Consider the following 19,542-nt stretch of genomic DNA (forward strand, 5'->3'; position numbering starts at 1 on the left):
ACGCAGTAAAGAGTAAAAGAAATATGCTTAAAATAGCTCTGAATGTTCCTGAACTATGTATTTTTGTCCAATGTAAATATTAAAGGCAGATTGCTCTATTTAGACAAAGAGATGCTGCATGGACTATTAAATGTGGCATTTATTCATGATATAACAACAATATACAGTCCATTTTAAACAAAAAAGGGAAAATGGGCACAGAAGAGCATCTGCCGTCTAGGCTCAGTACCAGTAGGACCGCCGGTGCCGCCTGTCCTCCTGGATGCCCATCTTCTCCATCACCTCCTCCTCTAGGGTCTTCAATGAGGGCGTGTAGGTCTTCTCCACTGTGTCCTCTGGGCTGGTGTCTTTGGGACCATCTAAACCAATAAAATATTTGAGAAAATGGCAATCTTAAAAAAAAGATTCCCTCAATGGCTTCCTCACCTTTCCACTGTAGAGGCACGATGCCGTCTCGCCGCTCCACCACCGGTTTGGGGATGACGCGACCGGTCCGGAGCGACACTCGCACCCTCTCGCCCTCCTCCGTGAACCTCCACTCCACTTCAGTCGGCTTCCTAGAAGAGGACGGGATGGGGGTTAAAATAAATAAATAAAAAGTAAAACAAAGTTTTTGGTTTAGATCCAAAGCACACAAGATTCAGGGAGTGGATTACAGGACTGCCCTTTTAAAAGCAAGAGTGAGAAATGCACCAATACCATTACAGTCCTGATGGAGTAACATTAGTTTTCAAGTTTTGACATTAAGCACAGATGAACAGCACCATTGAATAGCTGTTCACTATAGTGACTGATCCGCTACTTCCACATTAAGCATATAGATGAGCACAGCTGTTCACGCGCTGTCGTGAGCACTATACGTGAAAAATGAACACCGCGCGGTGGTACCGGTCTGCGGGGTCAACGAGGCCGACATCCCGCAGCAGTATGGGAGCTTCGCTGGCGATGTAGGTCCCGCGATAATCCCCACTTTTTCCGATGTACCTATAATGCTTTAATGCAAAGCAATTGTTCATGAAAAAATATGTATGATTATTATTATATACAAATAAATGCAGGCTTACCGTATTGAGACCTTCCAGTATGACCCAGTTTCTGTGTCTGAAGACTTGGGTGACTTTCCCCTGTTTGCCTTTATCCTTCCCAGACAGAATCTCCACCTGAGGGACACACCAGATGAAATATTTCATGACAAAGATATGATAAGTCTTTATTAGTGGCATCTGTAAAACTGATTTTTATGTTGGGGTTCAAACAGAATATTTTAAAATGTTGAAAAAAAAAAGAAAAAAAAAAAAAGGGGAACTAAAATTATATAGCGCAGACAAGGCACCGATTAAGCTGCGATTTGCAGCGGAGCTTCACGAGACACTGCTATCCTCCAGTAAGTAATGGGAGTCATAATGCAACAACTATTATTACTGCATCTTACTCAAACTCTTTTCGCTTCTGTGAATGGCTGGATTATACAGCCCCCTGGTGGCCAAAGTGTGCACACAAGAATGGACATTAAGGCATGAAATCATGATGCAAAAGTTACATATTACGATATAAATTAATCTAATTCATTGGAGCAGAACAATTAAAACATGAGATAACATGAGAAAAGCTTTGTGGCAACAAATAATAATCTGTAGTTAAATTATTTGTTGGACAGCAACTACTGCAACATTAGTATAATATAATACCTATGGTAACTATATTATAATTTGGTTTATTATACAGATTTACAAACTGTCTTCCCCGCCCCCCGACAAAAAAATGTTTTCTTTTTTTAATTTATTTTTTTAAATTGTAGTTATTATTTCCCTCAGAGGGCCGTTAGAACAGTGAAACCATATACATGCTTAATCATCACCAAAACATATTACCATTACACAACAAATTAAGGGATAAATAGTTTGAAATCAGAAGACAAGGACAATAGTTTGTTCAAGTATTGTTTAAGTTACTGTAGAAGAAGGGTTTGGTAACAGAAAAATGCAATATCTCAACATTATGGTTTATTATTATGACAATTTGGAATTTGGGTACAGATTTGAGCACAAATCACGGAAGTTGACGAGCATGATTTGCTTTCGCGGGCCACATAAATTGATGAGGCGGGCCGCATCTGGCCCCCGGGCCTTGAGTTTGATACCATGCTCTACAGCAACAGTACTCTTACTGGAAAACTAAGTATGCTGAGTATTTTGTACTCACAGTGTCCCCTCGCAGCACAGACCAGTCCTCGGAGGCGATGGGCTCCACGAACACCTTTTTCCGCCTCTTGCCCGGGGGATTGAGCCGCTTGGCAGCCACGGTCCACGGCCTATTGGTTCCGTAGCGATAGTCCTTGGGCACCACCACCCGGGCGGCGACGGACAGCACCGCCGTCAGCCTCATGACGCCGACCGGCTGCTATGAAGGAATGGATGGAAGCTATTAGCAGTTAGCCGAAAGATACAACGACAGACGCTAGGCTAACGTGAGCGTTTTGCTAAACTGTGAATAAACTTCCCCGACCTGTGTGCCATAGTAGCTTTTTAACATCCCTATAGGCTTAATATTAAAGTAAATTACATTATTATAAAAGGAATCATACAAAACAAAACCACCATTCTTACCTTCCTCTCAATGTCACGACGTGAGGAAGAGGAGCAAAAGGCAGCAGCGCCACCTATAGACTGGAAGATTACATCTGCGCATGCGCGGTAGCCTAATGGTGCTGAACAGTTTACACCAGTTCGACCCCATTGCGCATGCGTACTACCCAAAAGGCGCTCATCGCAGAATGGAAACCGCGAGCAGAAACCATTTAGGCCCTATTGTCAAACTACTCAACCTGTTGTCAGTGTAGTTGAGACATTTTATGGACCCTAAAGGGACATTTAAACACATGGAAAAAGCAGAAATTGCCGACATATTTAATCATTTGTCATACAGACAGCTACAACAAGACTTTGTAGTAAACATGTTTAATAAATGGACCAGCAGCTACAATATTAAACTAAGCGCAGCATATCCAAAGTAACAGGGAGGGAAAAAAACTGAAAGCAACAATTACACTCAGAGAACAAATCAATTTGCTGTTTACTTTTAAACTGCAGTGTGGAACGTTGATGCATGATGTGTGTCAAGGTCACATATTGACCACATTATATACACGCTTACATTTTTTTGTTCTTTTACTTCGCCAGCTCCCAGCGGTCGCACATTGCGGGAGATACATGTGGAAAAAAAACGACGATGTCACACATTGAACAAACTAATAAAACACTCTTGTTTAAAACATCACACTGTTGTTCAACATAAGACTTGTACATAAGTACAGTGGGGGTGGGGGGACTTAGATTCCAGTTAAGCAATTTTGGAGAGATGAAAAAAAATAATAATAAAAAAAAACAAATAAAATTTAAACAGATGCTTCACTATCTAAACCAAAACACTTGTATGCTCATATACCATATTTCTGCAAATAGTTGCCAAGGTGAGGTTTTTACTTCAACTGCAAATGGTGTAGGTGCATTTGTGGAATATATTACAACGTATGCTAAGTGAAAGTGGACTTTAAAGCTAAATAATTAGGCTATTAGGCAAGTTGGACTAACAAGCCGTGGGACTTGAACATGGCCGCACACAACATTGTGGAGCCACCACACGGAACGCTCAAATTGCCAACATTTAAAATACTTGCCAAGACTACACTCTTGAGTCGCGTTTACATGCTGCTATTTTGGTTAGCAATGGAGTTCAAATGCGATCGAGTGTCCATGTGAATAGTATGAACTAAATAATTACAATTACAGTAGTTTTTGTTGTTCTACTCCTGACCAGTCAGTTTGAGAAGTGTTGACTTGGTCAACTAGTTCGCTATTTGAGGAAATACTGTACATGTGAAAGCTGGCCAAACTGGGACAGTCGAATGCAATGAAGTCAAATGTTCACAATGACATAATCAACACATTTTTTTTGTGGTCATAATAATATTGAATGGAGGTAAGATGAACTTGATGTGTCAATGTTTGAAATGGTTTAATTGGGCTATACGCTAACAGGGCCGAGCATGCGGGAATGTCTTTCTGCTTCCGACTATGACACACAATCCTCTGAAGTAGTAACATATTTAAACTCTAAAATTGTCGCTCTCAGACGGGGTCTAAATATATATTTATATAATATATTCAATACACAACCATGTTATATTAATCACACGTGGGCACCCTCAACGAGCACACCACCACCAAAAGTAAGCAATCAAATACCACCGTACACTGAACAAGACTATGTTGAACAGCAGGGTTTCCCAAACACAAAATAGACACCTATTGTCAAGAGTATTCATGATTTATTTGAAGTAGTTTTTTTTTTTTTTAAATTGACATTTTGTAGTAAATGCACATTTTTTTGTGTTTATATACAGCTGTATGTCGATGTGATGGCAGTACGTGATATATACTTTGGGAAACCCCGACCAACTACGTAAACGGGATCAAAACTTAAGAATCCACATTTTCATGTAGGACGTTGAGCAGCTAATGCAAAACAACCAGCAGTAAAACACTTAAATTTAAAGCTGAAAGCATGAGTGAAAATGTTTTCCTCTTATCATATACAATATTACAATATCCAGAATTGGAGATCTCTAAACAAGAGTATTTTCAAATCTTGAGTTCCCCTTTTTGCTTATTTGTCGTCTATTTGTGTTTGACACCTGGCATTCACGCCATGTAATTATTTAATTGCACTTGGAAATAAAAAATATGTACACACCAAAATCCTCATTTATAAACGAGCCCTAAACAGCTCAATTGGTTTTGATATCTGATCGCTATTATTACTATTGGGATATATGATATCCCAATTTGACAAATGAACATTTGTTTGTCTCCCAATACAAACATTTTTTTTGTTGTTGTTGTTGCTGAAAATATTAATTGAACTTGTGAAATCTGGCTTCCTGCATGTCATGGTGTCCGCGCTTCCGTTGCAGGTGAGAAGCATTGACGGGTTCTTGTCTTGAGGGGTTGACGTTAAGCGCTCTCTGTTACAGCCTGCAAGGGAAGCAGAAAACACATGTTGTTACGACTAAGATTTGTTTGTTAAAATGAAAATCTGCAACTTCCTAATAGAAAAGTAGCGCTATTTTTCCATTATACAGAGCTTTGACATCACCTTGTGGCATCTTAGGGCAGAAATAGCAAAAAGGTGATTTGAAAAACAGAGGATGAGTTAAACAAAACAGTGGGCCACTACATAAGAAACTTTGGTGAATAAATATAGGCTTGTGATAAGTGCTTAATTATCTGTAGGGTGGGACATTGCTGCAAGAATGATTCACTGCGATCTCGAGTGTGGTAGTGGTATGACAACTTGCCTTTTCCGCTGATTGCTTCCCCGGTGGCGCAGTGTCGTCCTTATCGCCCGCCTTGGGTGCGGCCACGTCGTTGACCTTGCCCTCCGTCTTGGCGTTGTCTACGTCGGAAGCACCCTCAGCTTCCGCGTCCTTCGGCCTCTTGGGCGACACCTGAGAGAGACGATGATAGCGTTGGTGTCATGACAGATGGGTAAAGTGAACTTGGAAATTATATATATATTTTTTAATTTGAGCATTTTTCCTCTACTCTGAACAAGGCCCGATTCTCTGATGTTTTTTAAAGATTATCCTGAGTGATTATCCCGTGGTGTTAAGAGTGACTTTCCCTCCCAGATGGGCTGTGGAAACGATTGGGACTGACAATCATAGTTGTTAAACCGGTCCAACTTTCACAATATTTGTGTGTGGTGAACTTCAAGTTTGGCTGATCAAAAGCCCCTGTGAATGTGAGGTGAAAAAGCAACAATAGCCAACTAGGAAATTACCTGACAATTACAAGTAAACTAAACTATTAGCAGATAAACTAACAGTTAGCGTAGCATCTTCCATTTCATATACTACTACTCTTTCCTTTGCATTTTCAGGCAGTCTGGATATCCTGTGGCAACATGCTGCCTCTCACAGGTCAGTCTTGGTACTACGACAGACATCTGGAGGAGCATCCACCGCAACAATAGTAAATACACACCAGCCAATTGCTTTCCTTGCCATGTGTGGGGTCTCTCACATTCTAAAAATAGGTTCCAATGTTAAAAATGTGTATGTGCGGGACACTCACCTCCGCCGACTCATCCGCCTTGCGTTTACTTCCCCCCCTGTCGTTCTTCTCGTCAATGACCAGGGCGCCCTCATCCTCGTCGCTGCTGCCCTCCGCGTCGGCTTTCTCCGAACCGGCGGTTTCTTCGGACGCATCGTCCTTCTTTGACGACTACGAACACATTCATACGTTTGCAACAGACATGTTTTGTCGAGAGTCGAAAAGAGTGGCATCTAACCTTGTAGCCTTCATGCGTGACGGTGGGGTTGTTCTCAATCTCCCAGAGGCCCTCGGCGAAGCCTTTCCTCTTGTTGGCCTTCCCGAACTTCTCTTTGCATTCGTCGTACGGGAACAAGTCCTTGGCCCCGAGGGATGCCCTGAAGCACCAAACGCTCATGTCAAACCTTCAGCATGTCTTTTTGAAACACAGCAGAACCTCTGAATACTGGTTGCCTTTTAAGTTGTTTCTTTACCAACTATTTTACCCATAAAAAAAAATCTTGTGCAGTTAATCTCTTGCCACCATAGAAACTTTTAACTTTTGTTTAAATTCACAAATTCGCTGTTTTTGTGATTATCCCAAAGCAAAAACAGTATTGCTTTGAAGCAATGTTGTTGTCAAGATAGCCTGTTGAAGTTAGATAGAATTTAGAAATAAGTAGTGCTTTGTCGCCATCTATAAGCAATTACAAACGGTTTCAAGTGATACTTGGAACTTTTTTTTGTTTTGTTTTGTTTGACCTATTATTTTATTTTCCGAAACAGATGAGGCAAGATAAAAAGATGAGTCGCTGGACCGTCACACTGTTACTTACGTCTCGTGCGTCCCGAAAAAGAACACCTGGTACTTGTTGGAGGGAGACTTCACTGCTCGCTCTGGGAACTCATCAATCTGCAAACAGAGCAGCAGATATTCTCATCAAATGTTACAAAATTGAGCATGTTGGAGCTGACTGGAAAATGCCATGCCTTACAAAGCATTTGCCACAGGATTTTAATAAATAAAAAGTTTTATACATATTTCCTAAACAGTGGCTAAACTACAGGGGTCCTCATTATACAGCGGAGTTCCGCTCCTACGGTGGATAATCGATTTTGTACGAAAGCCGGAATGTTGTGCTAACATAGTAGTACAATAATAATTACAGTAAAAATGTGTATGAAATTTACTCCGAGCCCATACAGAATAAACATTCAAAAAAAACTAACAAAACAAAAAAAACAGCATGTACAGCAGTAGAGTAAACATAAGGAGTAAATATGATTAGTGGTTACAGCTGTCAGTTTTCATGGCTTTTATTTCTCTTGATTTTTCACATTTTAAAATGCTGTGCCTAAAATAAAGCATGAATTGTCATAACATGGACAGATACTGTACCCATAAATAACAAATATGGCTATACTACAACAAATATGATTTTACAAAGCAATATATTTTTGATCTATAGAATAGCTTCCAGCAGTGCTTCTCAAAGTCCATCCATCCATTTTCTGAGCCGCTTCTCCTCACTAGGGTCGCGGGCGTGCTGGAGCCTATCCCAGGAGGCGGGGTACACCCTGAACTGGTTGCCAGCCAATCGCAGGGCACATAGGAACAAACAACCATTCGCACTCACAATTTAGAGTCTCCAATTCATGCATGTTTTTGGGATGTGGGAGGAAACCGGAGTGCCCGGAGAAAACCCACGCAGGCACGGGGAGAACATGCAAACTCCACACAGGCGGGTCCGGGGATTGAACCCGGGTCCTCAGAACTGTGAGGCTGACGCTCTAACCAGTCACCACCGTGCCGGCTTCTCAAAGTGTGATTTCTAACTATAATTTGGGACCAATTTTACACATGTGCCATACATTTTAGTTAAATCATGATTTTAGTATTTTGTATTATTATTATTTTAGGCCCAGTGAACTTGGCTCGTTCTTTATAACTACTATGCTACTTGATTTGTATCCCTGCTATTATTTTATTTATGGTCTTGATGTTGGTACTATTTCTTTTAAGGAGTCAATTGGTCTAAAACGTTTGAGAACTACTGGTCTGTAAAATATCTTGCAGCATTTTCGGTTGCCTCCAATAAAAATTTGACCCCCAGCTTGGGCAACTCCGTTGCCACCACTGTTTGTATGGGAGCAAGTCATGGCAACAAGTGTCAGCCTCGCTGCAAACCACTGCACTCAAAAATTAGTCACCAGCACTTCTCGCCTCGAACGTAAAGAAAACAAACCATAAACACGAGGATATAACGTGTTTATTAGGTGGCTGGTGCTACTTTATTTGACGTAGTCCTCCAGCACCTACAAATGGCTCGTGTATGCTACGCTGACGTTAGCCAAGTGGCGACTGAGAGGAATAAGAAGCAAAATAATAATAATAATAAAATATTCGTGTAAAATGTGGTTAAGAGAATAAATACCAATGTGTGTATGATAACTAGCGCGCTAGCTAGCTCGAAATGCGCGGTTGGCTAACACACGCAAGCTAGTAGGCCTCTCGTCCAAACAAGCATCGTTTCAATGAAAAAAAAAATAAAAAGCCTCGCTGCATATTCGACACTGGTGGTCGCGGAATGGCGCTTACCCTGGCGGGCCAGTGCGGGTAGCCCTTCATTTTGGCGAACACCAGGTCTCCGGGTTTGTACTCCCGCTGCCTGTTGGACCTCGGCATGTTTTTACCCGCACGACAAAATCGGCGTCGAATAGGTCAGTTGGAACAGGATTACACACCGCACCTGAACCCGGCGTCGTTAGTCAAAGAAATCAAGCGAGGACGCACTTGTCTCTTTTTCGGCGCCAAATGAGCGACTACGCGACCTTTGACGTATTTATTTATTTTTTTTCAATCTCTATCCGTTTTTTTTAATCGCGTCGCCCAATCCGGTGGCGCGAGTTCCCTGTGGCCGAGGTTTGAAATTGAATCCCGCTCTTCCCTCCGACCAACGCGCCTCCACCGTGCAGATAGCGACGAGGTCGCCTTTTTCACGCCGTCCTATTGGGGGCAGTAAGCGCCAACACAATGCTGGCTTATTTTATTTTATTTATTTTTCTTTACTTCCAAGAAGAAGAAACTGGGCGGAGCTCCTTTGTTGCGCACACATTTGACGTCATTGTCCTGCGACTTGGCGTGGACAGTCGAAAACATTTTCGCTGACTCCGAAGCCGAAAAAACAAAACAAAAAACATGACAGTGTGTAACTTTTTTCTTCAGGGTCGTTGTCGTTACGGCGATAAATGCTGGAATGAGCATCCCAGAGGAGGAGGAGGCGGAGAATATAACAATTACAACCGGTCTTCGGCTCCCCACCAGCCCCGTGGAGGTGGTGGAGGTACAGTACTGTAGCGTTATAGTGTGTGTAAAATTTCAAATATCAATTCATTTACCAGCATTATTAAACAAATCTTTTAACGACAATTCCAGTATAATAGTATAATTTTCCTGTAGTAAATATGAGTTATGTTAAGGTATGAAGCTTTAAAAACGCTGAAAATACACTGATTTCTGGCCAACTCTTTAATTGTAAGTCAAGGTTTTAAGATTTTATAGTAGATTTGACCTTTTTGTTAAGATTAAAACTTATATAACTTTCTTAGTCTTGATCCTATTTTAAAAGGTTGGTATCACTTTAAAACTGATGTTAATTATTTTTCATTAATTCCAAAGTTAATTTTGAAAATTTGGTCCTCAAAAAACAAAAACAAAATTATGAGCGGAGACTGAGCAAACACTCCATAAATCGTTGAAATATATAGTAAGGAAAAAGTATAGCACACGAAAGAAAAATTTGTAGTTGATAAAATTCATGAGATTAGCATTTGAAGCGACAGAAAGCAGCAAATATTGAGATTTGTAGTGCGTGTACTTGGTTGCTATGAACATTTCCACATTTTGATCGCTATTCAGGTTGCTTGATCAAACGTGTAGCTCATTTAGTGACCACTGCTGACAGACAGTGGCGGATACGCACATGCCTGCAGGGATTCAACATTGTCAATTTATTTGGTGAGTGTACGTTTCAGGGTATGGCAACAGGGTCTGGGTGAATCCCTCTCAGCAAAAAGGAGACTTCAACCAGCAACAGCCCCCCCGCGGGAGTGGTCACTGGGGTGGGAGAGGACACGACGTGAAGAGCTCCGAATTTAGCTTCTCTCCTCAAAACAGATTTTCAGCACTCAACAACAATAACAACTTTGAGAGGGGAGGAGGAGGAAGAGAAGCAACGTTAGCTGGTGAAGAAGATGATGAACAAAAACTGTGAGTCTCATTTTTGTGAAGCAGAAGCGCAGTACTTTTCTATGCATTTGATTCACATGACCTAAATGTGTATTATTTGATATTTTTAGTTCAATACAAAAAATTCCACATACGTCTCCTTCTCCCAATCATACAGGGAGATCATTCAGAGTGACATGAAGACTTGGGAGAGCTCGGGCCAGTGGGGCTTCTCATGTTATTGTAGCTTCAAAGGACAATTATCTGGTTTGTGTCAAACACAAATACGTCATAGTTTTCATTTTTTTTTTAGACAGCACATTTGGTGATGAAATATGACTTTCCCTTCCTTTATAGGTTTTACTGATCTATCTCCAGAAGAGCTTAGGCTGGAATATTACTCCACTAAAGCATCAGGAAACCTGCAGAATTATGTAAGTGTCGTGTTAGACATCTTATATAGTTTCTGAAGTGACGCTATCTTATTTAACTGTATCTGTCTTTTGCAAGTATTTATATGCTTTCGTTCTTTTGGCCCATGTATTTTAGGTGAATGGTGTCAATCTGTTGCTCAGTCAGTGGAGAAGCCGAATCCAGGAGATCCTGCAAATGAGTCAAGCAACTCGTGCGGCTTTGGTGAGTCACACACAGTTATCCTATAAGACATATTTATATACAGTGATGCCTTGGCTTGTGAGTATAATTCGTCGTGTTACCATGCTCCTAACTGAAGACACTATCTGAAATCACCTTTCCCCATGGAAATGAATGAAAATGGTATAAATCCGTTCCAGCTCCACAAAAATCACCAACAAGAATGTTAATATGTTGTGTAATGAGGAAAAATAGAACTCCACAGTGTTGCACTTGATGAAAACAAACAAAAATAACATAATTTAATAGAGGATGCATCATTATATCATGCTTAAATGCCCATTGACGTGCACTTTTTGTTGTGCGTGTCTTGGCCACCAAGGGGCAGTACAATACAGACATACATAATACATGAAGAGGAGTTTCACAACTCAGTGATTCGGAAAACTGCGGCCATATTAGTAGTTTTTTGCAGAGGAAAAAGAATATGCAAGTAATGTTTTAACATCTATCCATGTGTGTTGGTGCACTATTTGTGCTTAAATGGTTACAACACTGCAACATCGATGCTTGCCTGTCTATGGCATTTCGCATTGTGGGTTAGCATTAAGCTAGTGGATGTTCATCAGTCAAAGCACTTGAGGCAAGCACTTGGCCTTTTGTTTCGAAGAATCGTTCACTATCTGCCAAACTGCTGATTGTTTTGAAGTTCGCTTCCACCATGTAGTCCTCGTAACAATTTTTTTTGCTAGCAATTCAAGACCCAAAATTGGCTCAGCAATGGCTTGTATCCAGGTCGGGTCACTAGTAAGTCAAGGTACCACTATATAGTTTTATATAGAATTGATGGAATTTATTTGTTCTTTGCAGCTTGCAGAACTAAAAAATCCAGCACATCAGGGATCCTCAAGTGGCTTTGGCTCAACAGCAGCTGGATTTGGGTCTTCTTCATTTGGTTTGGGCAGTAAAGGTAATTGTCATGGTCAAACTCTTATCTTTGCCTTTGGTTTAATTCAGTGTCCATGTACTTTGGAAGCTCCAAAAAGGGTTCTCCCCAACAACAACATTGATTCTCCTCCTCAAACCAGATGTCTGTTGTTGTACCAAGACTAACCTGTGGGAGGCAGCACTGTGCTGCAGAGCATTCCGATTGCTGGAAAGCACAAAAAAGAAAATCGCACAGTTTTATTGCAGGGTGTACAGACCCACCCGTGAGAGAAGAAAATCTGCAATTTAGAGAGCCCATATAATTTTTTTTTCAAAGTTTTCACCCCTCCCAGACGCTTGAAAGACATTAAAACTTATTAAAACACTTTTCAAAGTATTCCTTCCTATCGTATAACATCACCCTGAGGAAACGAATGAAGACGCCAGAGCAAAGTGTGATTGCTTCAAGCTGTTTATTTGTCACTTCCAGTTGAAGTTTAATTTAGAGGTGCAACGATTATTTGATCAATCGACAACTAATTGATTATCAAATTAATCGCTAATTCATACAACAAGAATGATCACTTAAACATTTCTCTTAATGTAGCAACCCCATGGCCCTAATTCCTGATTTTTCTGTCTCTCTTTTTAAATTGTTATTATTATTATTATTATTTTAGGATTCGGAGCAACACCAATCCACGCGAGCACTTTCAGTTTTGCTTCTCCGGCAAGAGATTTCGGCTCTTCATCAGCGCCAGCATCCACACCAGGTTTTGGCAGTGCCATCTCAGCCCCGACTGGGTTTGGCGCACCCTCCTCTTCGTCTGATTTTGGTTCTGGTGCTCCTTCAGCTGCATCGTTCTCCTTCGCTTCTTCATCCAGCAACAAGCCGTCAGGTTCATCTTCGAGATTTGGCTCGGCCGCGGGTTTCAGCTTCTCATCCACTGCCAACAACAACAACAACAAAGGTGCATTTGGAACCGGTTTCGTGTCCGAGGCACCTGCGGGTAGTTTGTTCGGACAGTCGAGTGCTGCCGCTGGCTCTGCCGGAGGAGCCTCGGACAGTCTGTTCTCCCCCGAGAGCGAACTGACCCCCGAGGAGCTCGACCAGTTCAAAGCACAGAGGTTCACTTTGGGACAGATTCCTTTGAAGCCTCCTCCTGCTCAAATGCTGCGGGTTTGATGCTGGAAGCCCAGTATTTTGTGATCATTTATTTATGTAGAATAAATCTCATCTGAGTGTATGTAGTAGATTTTTCTTATAACTGCCCAAAGGAAATATATTATCCTCACTTTTTTGTATTGATTGTTTAGGGGTTATTTTTGAACAAACGTCCATATATATGTGTATTTTTTTTGCCTAATGGATATTGTATCTAAAGACATTTTACAATATGTTTTTAAAGTCCTATTTTTGAACTGTTCCCTTTGTGTTGCATGTCTACAGAGATGTTAACTTTCAATGAGTTCTGCAGGAAAAAACAATCAATGTGGAAACAAGTTAGCAGTTACTCTTTCCAGGCTGACTACTAATCAATCATGATGCTCTCAGTCCCAAATGATTCATACTTTGGTCAAATTAAAGTGTGTGTCCCCCCCCGAAGGGTATTTTAACTTTTTGGTTTCAAATGACATGAAAGTGGCTAAGAAGACTAAGCAGCTGTATTAGAGATGAATGAATGAAAAAAGATTTGCTTTTTTTTTTTTTTTTTTTACATTTAGAAAAATGATTAATCGTGTTTTTGTGCTCTTTCTGAAATGCCACAAGATGCCCCCAAAGCCCTGTCTAAATAGGAATGTAGTCCAGTAATTGGTGTCAAAGAAGTATGTTGAAGTGCAAGAGTTTGTCGTCTATTTATGGTAAGACAATAACATTTTTACACTATTTGCAGCATGGCTTGCTCCCTATCCCCTGCGAATATTGTCGAAATTACCGTGCGTTTGCTTTTAAAAATCGACCCATATGCCCTTTCTAAACGGTACCAATTTGTACATTACAGATCTCTATTTAATGCCTTTGTTCACTGACGACGACAACGGGTGCTCCGACCACTGCTCGAATGGCCTCTCACGTAGGAATGCCAATGAGCTGATTGGGATTCATTGGTGCTATTAATGTTTGATAGGGGTCTCATTCCACCCAAGTCCGCTTCGGTGCGGCCGCAGAGAACAGAAGGGCATTGCAAGTGGAACATTTAATTGTGTTGTGCCACTGTGGTTTCCCTATTGGGAGTAGAACATTGATCCACAGCCTTATAGATTTATGCTTGTAGTAGTGACTTTCAGCACTGGTTATCTTGTTAAGTACATATTTCACTTGTGGTTATTAGCAACACACTAACAGTTAAGAAGACATTTTACTAAGTAATTGAAGAGCACACTCTGTGGCCACAGCATTAGGGACACCTGCAGAATTGAGACATTACAAGAGCTGGATTGACAAATTGAGCCTTTATAAAGAATGGATTAAGTCTATCAGAGAGATAATACATTACTGTAACAATATGTCACTTGTTGATTTTTTTGTTTGTTATTGCGTATCATATCAAGTTTTAATTGCGCAAATCAGGCCACACGTGGTCGCTGTTCGCCCACGGCTGCGGCCGTCTTTCATCCATCCCACTCCTCCTCTCTGCTCCTTCTCAGCAGCGCCCCCTCGACTCCACTCAACCGCACCTTGGATTGCAGCTCCAACATTCGCAAAGCAAGCACGCTGCAGACTGGAGACGCCGCGCAAAGCGTTCCCCCCCTCCCTTTAAAAAAAAACAACAACAACCAAACAAACAGAAAAAAAAATCGCCGAACCGCCAAAATTGCAACAGAACGATGACACTGATCCACGAGGGGCACAAGCACAACATTATCTGACAACCTGCGACCTGCACAGCTCCTCTTCTTCTCCGCTCCTTGTGGTAAGTGCTCAATTTCAGCACCACAATTGTGCACAATGCAAGTGATCAGCATCTTTAATAATGGCTTACAATGTACAATAATGCCTTGCATGAGTGGATGTGACAATGGATGGTGTTGCATCTTAAATTAGTTATTAACCCTTACATACAGGCGGGTCAAATTTGACCCGTTTTGACATTTGACAGCAATGAAAATACAGTAATTGTCATTCTTTCACCCTGAAATTTGATTACTTTTCCTAAAGTGATCCCAAAAATGCAAAAACTAAATATTTCAAAATGACATTCTCTTGTACAGATGCTACAAAGTACACACGCACACAAAAAAAGCTCAGTGTCTACTGAAATGGATCCTAGATTTACCAGTGTGTGTTAAATCAGGGAAAATGGTAACGGTGTTAATGTTGAAACGGAACGTCCTCAAGCCATGAATGTGTTTATTTTCTATGGGACAGTTGTAACATTGTTCAAGAGGGAGCTTGAAATAATCTCGAGAACTGTTTGTGTCCCGTCACATTTGCACACGTTCCCACAGAAACATGCAGACCCTTTAAACATTGTTGGTCAAGGTGACATTTCTTAACAAAAACTAGTGCAATTTCAACATTATTATGAATACATTTTTCAATGTGCCCATGTGCCACTTACAGATCAGTGGATATGTAAGTTTTCTCAAACAACAAGGTCTAGAAATCACTTGAAATTTACATAAGATGACTTCCACATCTATATGGAACTCTTGACAACCTCAGCTGACTCATCACAACATAGAAATAAAAATAAGAACTATTCAAAAAGAGGCTGCAGTAATCCCCCGGTCTTGTAAATGTGTCCGTAAAAATACATACAAGTTGTGACGGTGCATGAACAAAACATGAAAGGGTTCCACCAAACCAAACTCTTTTGAATTGAAGCTGTTGACTGACATTTTGCCATACTCAGAAATAAAAATGTTATGTCGATGTGCCATCCGGTGGACAAAAGTAGCAACAGCAGTTATAGTTACTGAAGAATTACAGTGAATGTGTTCTGCAGGTCTTACACCGTATTGGACCCCCTGACGGGCCTATTATGGCCCACGGGCCGTATTTTTGATAACCCTGATATGTACTAAACAAGAAACAAAAGCCATACAGTGGTCAAAGGGTGTCTTGACAAAGGCAAGATTAATCATAAATTTATTAAAGTCAGACAGGCTATTAATACATTTAAAAAGATATGCAATACATGATTTGATATACAACATACTAGGTGTGCATGGAAAATGTACAGTAGTGGTATGTAAGGGTTAAAAAAGATATTGCATTTCCTAGTCCCGTGCATGTTGCCATTGTTTTACTCATGTTGGGCATTTGAATTAGTTGTCAGTCTGCTATGTGTTTTATATGAGTGTGTTTGTGAATATGAGTGAGGGTGACAGGCAAAGGGAGAGCAGATCACATAAGCATATTATTCTATAAGCACATTACCAGCACGCACTTTTCAGATGGCTGGTCCTGTCTGCCAAGCACTAGACGGACTGGGCCAAACTCATGCTGAGGTGTGAGATTATATCAGATGGCAAACACTCGCGCGCACACACACACAAAACACACGTTTAGGAGTGCACGCATACAGACATCACTCCGCGACCCCCCCCCCCCCCCCCCCCAATCTGTGGGTGGTGAGTGAACGAGGTCAACATTTGTGTTCAATTAATTTTTAAAAAAGGGGGGAAAAAACAAACAAAAAAACCCCATTCTGATATGTGTGACACTTGCCGCTGTCAAGCTCAGAGAATAGCGTGACTACTTAAACTGGCTCAGAGAAAAGCAGGCACTTTTTAAAAAAAAAAAAAAAAAAAAAAAAAAAGGGAGAAAGAGGATAATTATCCACGTGCTTAACGCTCGAAATCCAATGCCTGACTCCCACTTGATCCTCTGAGTAATCCACTGAGACAGTACTGAGACTGTCCAACTGGGAAGAGACTCTAGCTACTGCTGTGGAAAGCCTGTCCTGTATACTTCCATGTGTGCAACAAACCAATTAATGTGTTTTTAATATAGTTGTGTCAAATAGCCAATAGTGGGAAGTAAATGAAATACTTAGTTACTGTACTTAAAGACCCTGTATAGTGAATTCATAGATTTGTTTCTAAATACATTATGCATGTTTGAAGATAATAAAACGTGCAAAGACTGAGAACTATGTAATATGGATTTGTGGACCTATAGCATTATACAGTTGTTTTACCATTTGAGTTTTTTGGGGGCGTGGCTAAAACGGCACACAGTGACGCACTTTGGATATGGCATGAGGCCCCCCTCTTCCACTATAAAAGAAGTTGATCTCCTTTGTTTGTATCAGTGGTTATCCAGTGTAACTGCGACATGCAGTTAGCTAGCTAGCTATGCCTACGCCGCGAAAATGCATCTCGTCTTCAGACAGTCTTTAGCGCGGCTGCTTTAGAGCGCCTCATTGTTGGCCGTGAGCGTGCTCACGTCATGGAGAGAATGCGAAGAAGAGCGAGGGATAGAAAAAAGATCGGGCTGGCATGGCCGCGTCAGAGCGCCCCGTTGTCACAACATGGACGGCCCAGTGGTATATATTCCAGCTACTGGAGGCTTTAAGCGGATATATTTTCATGGCTCAAACATGCTAGATGAAGTAGCATCCAGTTTTCCATGTTGTAGAAGTAGTATTTGATTGACACTTGACAGTTGAGCAGGGTGTAGTTTCAGCACATTCAGTGGGCACGCCCACAGTGTTGGTGAGTAGAGACAATGGCATGATTTTGAAGCCTCACTTCAAATACCTGGCAGATTTTTAATTATTCAAATTTGGCAGGGTTGTTTTATTCAGAAGACATCCTTATGTTTGCTTTACAGGCACTTTACCATGTTTATATTTAATGCTTGAATATGATGCCATTCCAAACGCTTCTTTGAAATGTAAATCAAGTGTTGGTGTACGTGTGTGTTGTTGCCCCTCAGAAATCGCTACGTGAGGCACTATTCATGCTCACTTCCCCTCTTCAAACCAGACTTGCTAATGAGGCACTATAGTATTTAATGTGCATTGTGCATGCTGCTCAAAATTGATTGACATTGATGACAATATAATTTTTGTAAGCTTATGCCCTGTTTTTTTTTTTGGCATGGACTTCCGATAACTGTCCTGAGAAAATACATTTTTGTCGACACCTGTTTTCTGTGGGTGCGCGAACACAAAAGGTGACCGCAGTGTTATCTATTTTCTATTGTTTTTTTTAAAAGTTTTTTTGTTGTTGTTGTCTGTGAGAGTTTTTTTGTGTGAGTTTTTTTTGGGGGGGGGACCTGTTGAGTGGTAAATGTTACTTTTGACCTACACGTCACCTCATAGAAATGTGTTGAATTATTTTCCCATTTCACTAAAATGCCCCTAATAAGGGTGCATACCAAACACAAACTGTACTTCAAAATGACCCCGTCCATTCATGAGGCAGTTTCCAGTGTTGCAATCAGTGATGCGACCGTGTGATTGCTTCTACTCCCTCACCAAGCCGTACGCACACGCCGAAGCCAATCTGCGGCAAAACTGATGACTCTCAATCGTGAAACGTTTGGAACGGAGCCTCCTTGAAGATAATCATCAAATCCCTTCGCTCCGTGTGTATCATTTTAAATGCTCATTGGCTTGGGCCTATTTTACACACTAATCCCCGCACAGCTGAGCTAGCGATACAGCGTTCTCTTGTCCGCAGTGAATCGATACCCTCAGGGATGTGCGTGAGTTGCCTTTTGAAGTGAGACCTCCTACAGTGCATATCTCTTCATTCCCCGTTTGGACAAAAATATTGGGACACCTACAAGTGAGAATTGTAGACAATATGGAGTGAGTCCGCCCCTTTTGCAGCTTAAATGTTCTTCCACTTCTTCCAAGATTTTGGAGTATGTCTGTTTAAAGTTTGGGAAAGTCTTGAAAGTGTGTTTCTGAACTACGGTTTCAAATGGGTGTAACATTTCCAGCAATTTTCAGGTCAATTTCCATGGGAAGTTGAGCTGAGGAAGTTTGGAAACAGGAAAAGAGCCTTCAAAATAGTGAAGAAAAAAATAAAGTCAAGCCCCTCTCTCAGTTCTCAAATGCCGTGGGCGTGTCTGCTGAATGTGTTGAAACCACACCCCGCTCAGCTGTTAACTGTCAATCAAATAATGTGCAAATAATATGACATGGAAAACCGGATGCTACGTCGTCTAGCATCTTTCTTATGCCTAAACGTAACTGCAAGTTTGAGACACGGAAATTACATCCACTTAAAACCTCCATATATCGACAACATCTAAAGTGGCCACACCAACATGACGTCCGACTTTTTTCCCCCTCCTTTTCTCCGTGGTCGTGTACGCACTCATGGCCAACAACGAGGCGCTCTAAAGTGGCCATGTTAGCGGGCTAGCCGAAAGAAAGATACATTTTCAGGGTGTAGGCCTACCTAGATGTCGCAAATGTGCCTGATAACCACCAAAGTGAACAAAGGTGCTCAAGTTTATATACAGTGGGTGAGTAGGGATTCATGCCAGACTCCAAAAGTGCATCACAGGGCGCTGTTTTAGCTATGCCTCAAAAATCAGGAAAAAATTTAATTGTGAAAAACAGTTTACCTCTATATTTCTACAATTCAATTCATAGTTTTCAGTCTTGGACAAATGTTTTTATCAATTATCTTCAAACGTATAATGTATTCCCCAAAAAAGAAAAAGAAAAAAAAAAAGAAATAATTCATTTTGTTCTTCTGTTTGACGCCATCACAAAACAAAAGGACGGCAGA

At 41.1% G+C, this 19,542-nt stretch overlaps 4 protein-coding genes across 6 annotated transcripts in view; 2 read left to right on the forward strand and 2 right to left on the reverse strand.

Annotated features, from left to right (window-relative positions):
* Positions 1–121: 121 nt before the first annotated feature.
* mrpl24 (mitochondrial ribosomal protein L24) lies at positions 122–2,763 on the reverse strand. 2 transcript variants are annotated; one of them, XM_061760771.1, is made up of 6 exons: positions 2,607–2,763; positions 2,203–2,400; positions 1,065–1,160; positions 889–992; positions 427–557; positions 122–359 (listed from the first exon to the last, which is right to left on the reverse strand). In XM_061760771.1, exons 2-6 carry the CDS (start codon positions 2,383–2,385, stop codon positions 223–225), a joined length of 651 nt encoding a protein of 216 aa, XP_061616755.1. In that variant the 5' UTR covers positions 2,386–2,400; positions 2,607–2,763; the 3' UTR covers positions 122–222. The 2 variants fall into 2 exon arrangements, with proteins under 2 accessions (XP_061616755.1, XP_061616756.1); XM_061760772.1 differs by having other exon boundaries at positions 2,203–2,397; positions 2,607–2,681.
* Positions 2,764–2,891: 128 nt separating this feature from the next.
* Positions 2,892–9,106, reverse strand: hdgfl3 (HDGF like 3). Its single transcript, XM_061760777.1, has 6 exons — positions 8,692–9,106; positions 6,929–7,005; positions 6,352–6,490; positions 6,135–6,284; positions 5,357–5,506; positions 2,892–5,033 (listed from the first exon to the last, which is right to left on the reverse strand). Exons 1-6 carry the CDS (start codon positions 8,776–8,778, stop codon positions 5,013–5,015), a joined length of 624 nt encoding a protein of 207 aa, XP_061616761.1. The 5' UTR covers positions 8,779–9,106; the 3' UTR covers positions 2,892–5,012.
* Positions 9,107–9,172: 66 nt separating this feature from the next.
* On the forward strand, positions 9,173–13,684 carry nup42 (nucleoporin 42). Of its 2 annotated transcripts, XM_061760701.1 has the most exons (8): positions 9,173–9,436; positions 10,128–10,362; positions 10,499–10,587; positions 10,678–10,754; positions 10,870–10,956; positions 11,785–11,884; positions 12,522–12,614; positions 12,696–13,684. In XM_061760701.1, exons 1-8 carry the CDS (start codon positions 9,292–9,294, stop codon positions 13,025–13,027), a joined length of 1,158 nt encoding a protein of 385 aa, XP_061616685.1. In that variant the 5' UTR covers positions 9,173–9,291; the 3' UTR covers positions 13,028–13,684. The 2 variants fall into 2 exon arrangements, with proteins under 2 accessions (XP_061616685.1, XP_061616684.1); XM_061760700.1 differs by having other exon boundaries at positions 9,182–9,436; positions 12,522–13,684.
* A 751-nt stretch (positions 13,685–14,435) lies between these two features.
* The window catches only part of rims3 (regulating synaptic membrane exocytosis 3), a 28,904-nt gene continuing 23,797 nt past the window's right edge, over positions 14,436–19,542 (forward strand). Inside the window, exon 1 of the mRNA XM_061760743.1 lies at positions 14,436–14,756. The gene's annotated coding sequence lies outside the window, so the exon portion shown is untranslated. The remainder of the gene's footprint in view (positions 14,757–19,542) is intronic.

This window comes from Phyllopteryx taeniolatus, chromosome 21, assembly GCF_024500385.1.
Source record: "Phyllopteryx taeniolatus isolate TA_2022b chromosome 21, UOR_Ptae_1.2, whole genome shotgun sequence".
Classification (NCBI taxonomy): domain Eukaryota; kingdom Metazoa; phylum Chordata; class Actinopteri; order Syngnathiformes; family Syngnathidae; genus Phyllopteryx; species Phyllopteryx taeniolatus.

What these genes read in the sequence shown, in the direction of transcription:
- mrpl24 (XM_061760771.1), bottom strand. Translation starts at nt 2,385, where the DNA reads ATGAGGCTGACGGCGGTGCTGTCCGTCGCCGCCCGGGTGGTGGTGCCC. An exon ending in CTCGTTGACCCCGCAGACCG is followed by an intron (nt 558 to 888) that starts GTACCACCGCGC and finishes GTCCTCTTCTAG; the next exon opens with GAAGCCGACTGAAGTGGAGT. An exon ending in CGTGCCTCTACAGTGGAAAG is followed by an intron (nt 360 to 426) that starts GTGAGGAAGCCA and finishes TTATTGGTTTAG; the next exon opens with ATGGTCCCAAAGACACCAGC.
- hdgfl3 (XM_061760777.1), bottom strand. Translation starts at nt 8,778, where the DNA reads ATGCCGAGGTCCAACAGGCAGCGGGAGTACAAACCCGGAGACCTGGTG. An exon ending in TCACGCATGAAGGCTACAAG is followed by an intron (nt 6,285 to 6,351) that starts GTTAGATGCCAC and finishes ATGTGTTCGTAG; the next exon opens with TCGTCAAAGAAGGACGATGC. An exon ending in AGGCGGATGAGTCGGCGGAG is followed by an intron (nt 5,507 to 6,134) that starts GTGAGTGTCCCG and finishes CGTCTCTCTCAG; the next exon opens with GTGTCGCCCAAGAGGCCGAA.
- nup42 (XM_061760700.1), top strand. Translation starts at nt 9,292, where the DNA reads ATGACAGTGTGTAACTTTTTTCTTCAGGGTCGTTGTCGTTACGGCGAT. An exon ending in GCCCCGTGGAGGTGGTGGAG is followed by an intron (nt 9,437 to 10,127) that starts GTACAGTACTGT and finishes TGTACGTTTCAG; the next exon opens with GGTATGGCAACAGGGTCTGG. An exon ending in GAAGATGATGAACAAAAACT is followed by an intron (nt 10,363 to 10,498) that starts GTGAGTCTCATT and finishes CCAATCATACAG; the next exon opens with GGAGATCATTCAGAGTGACA.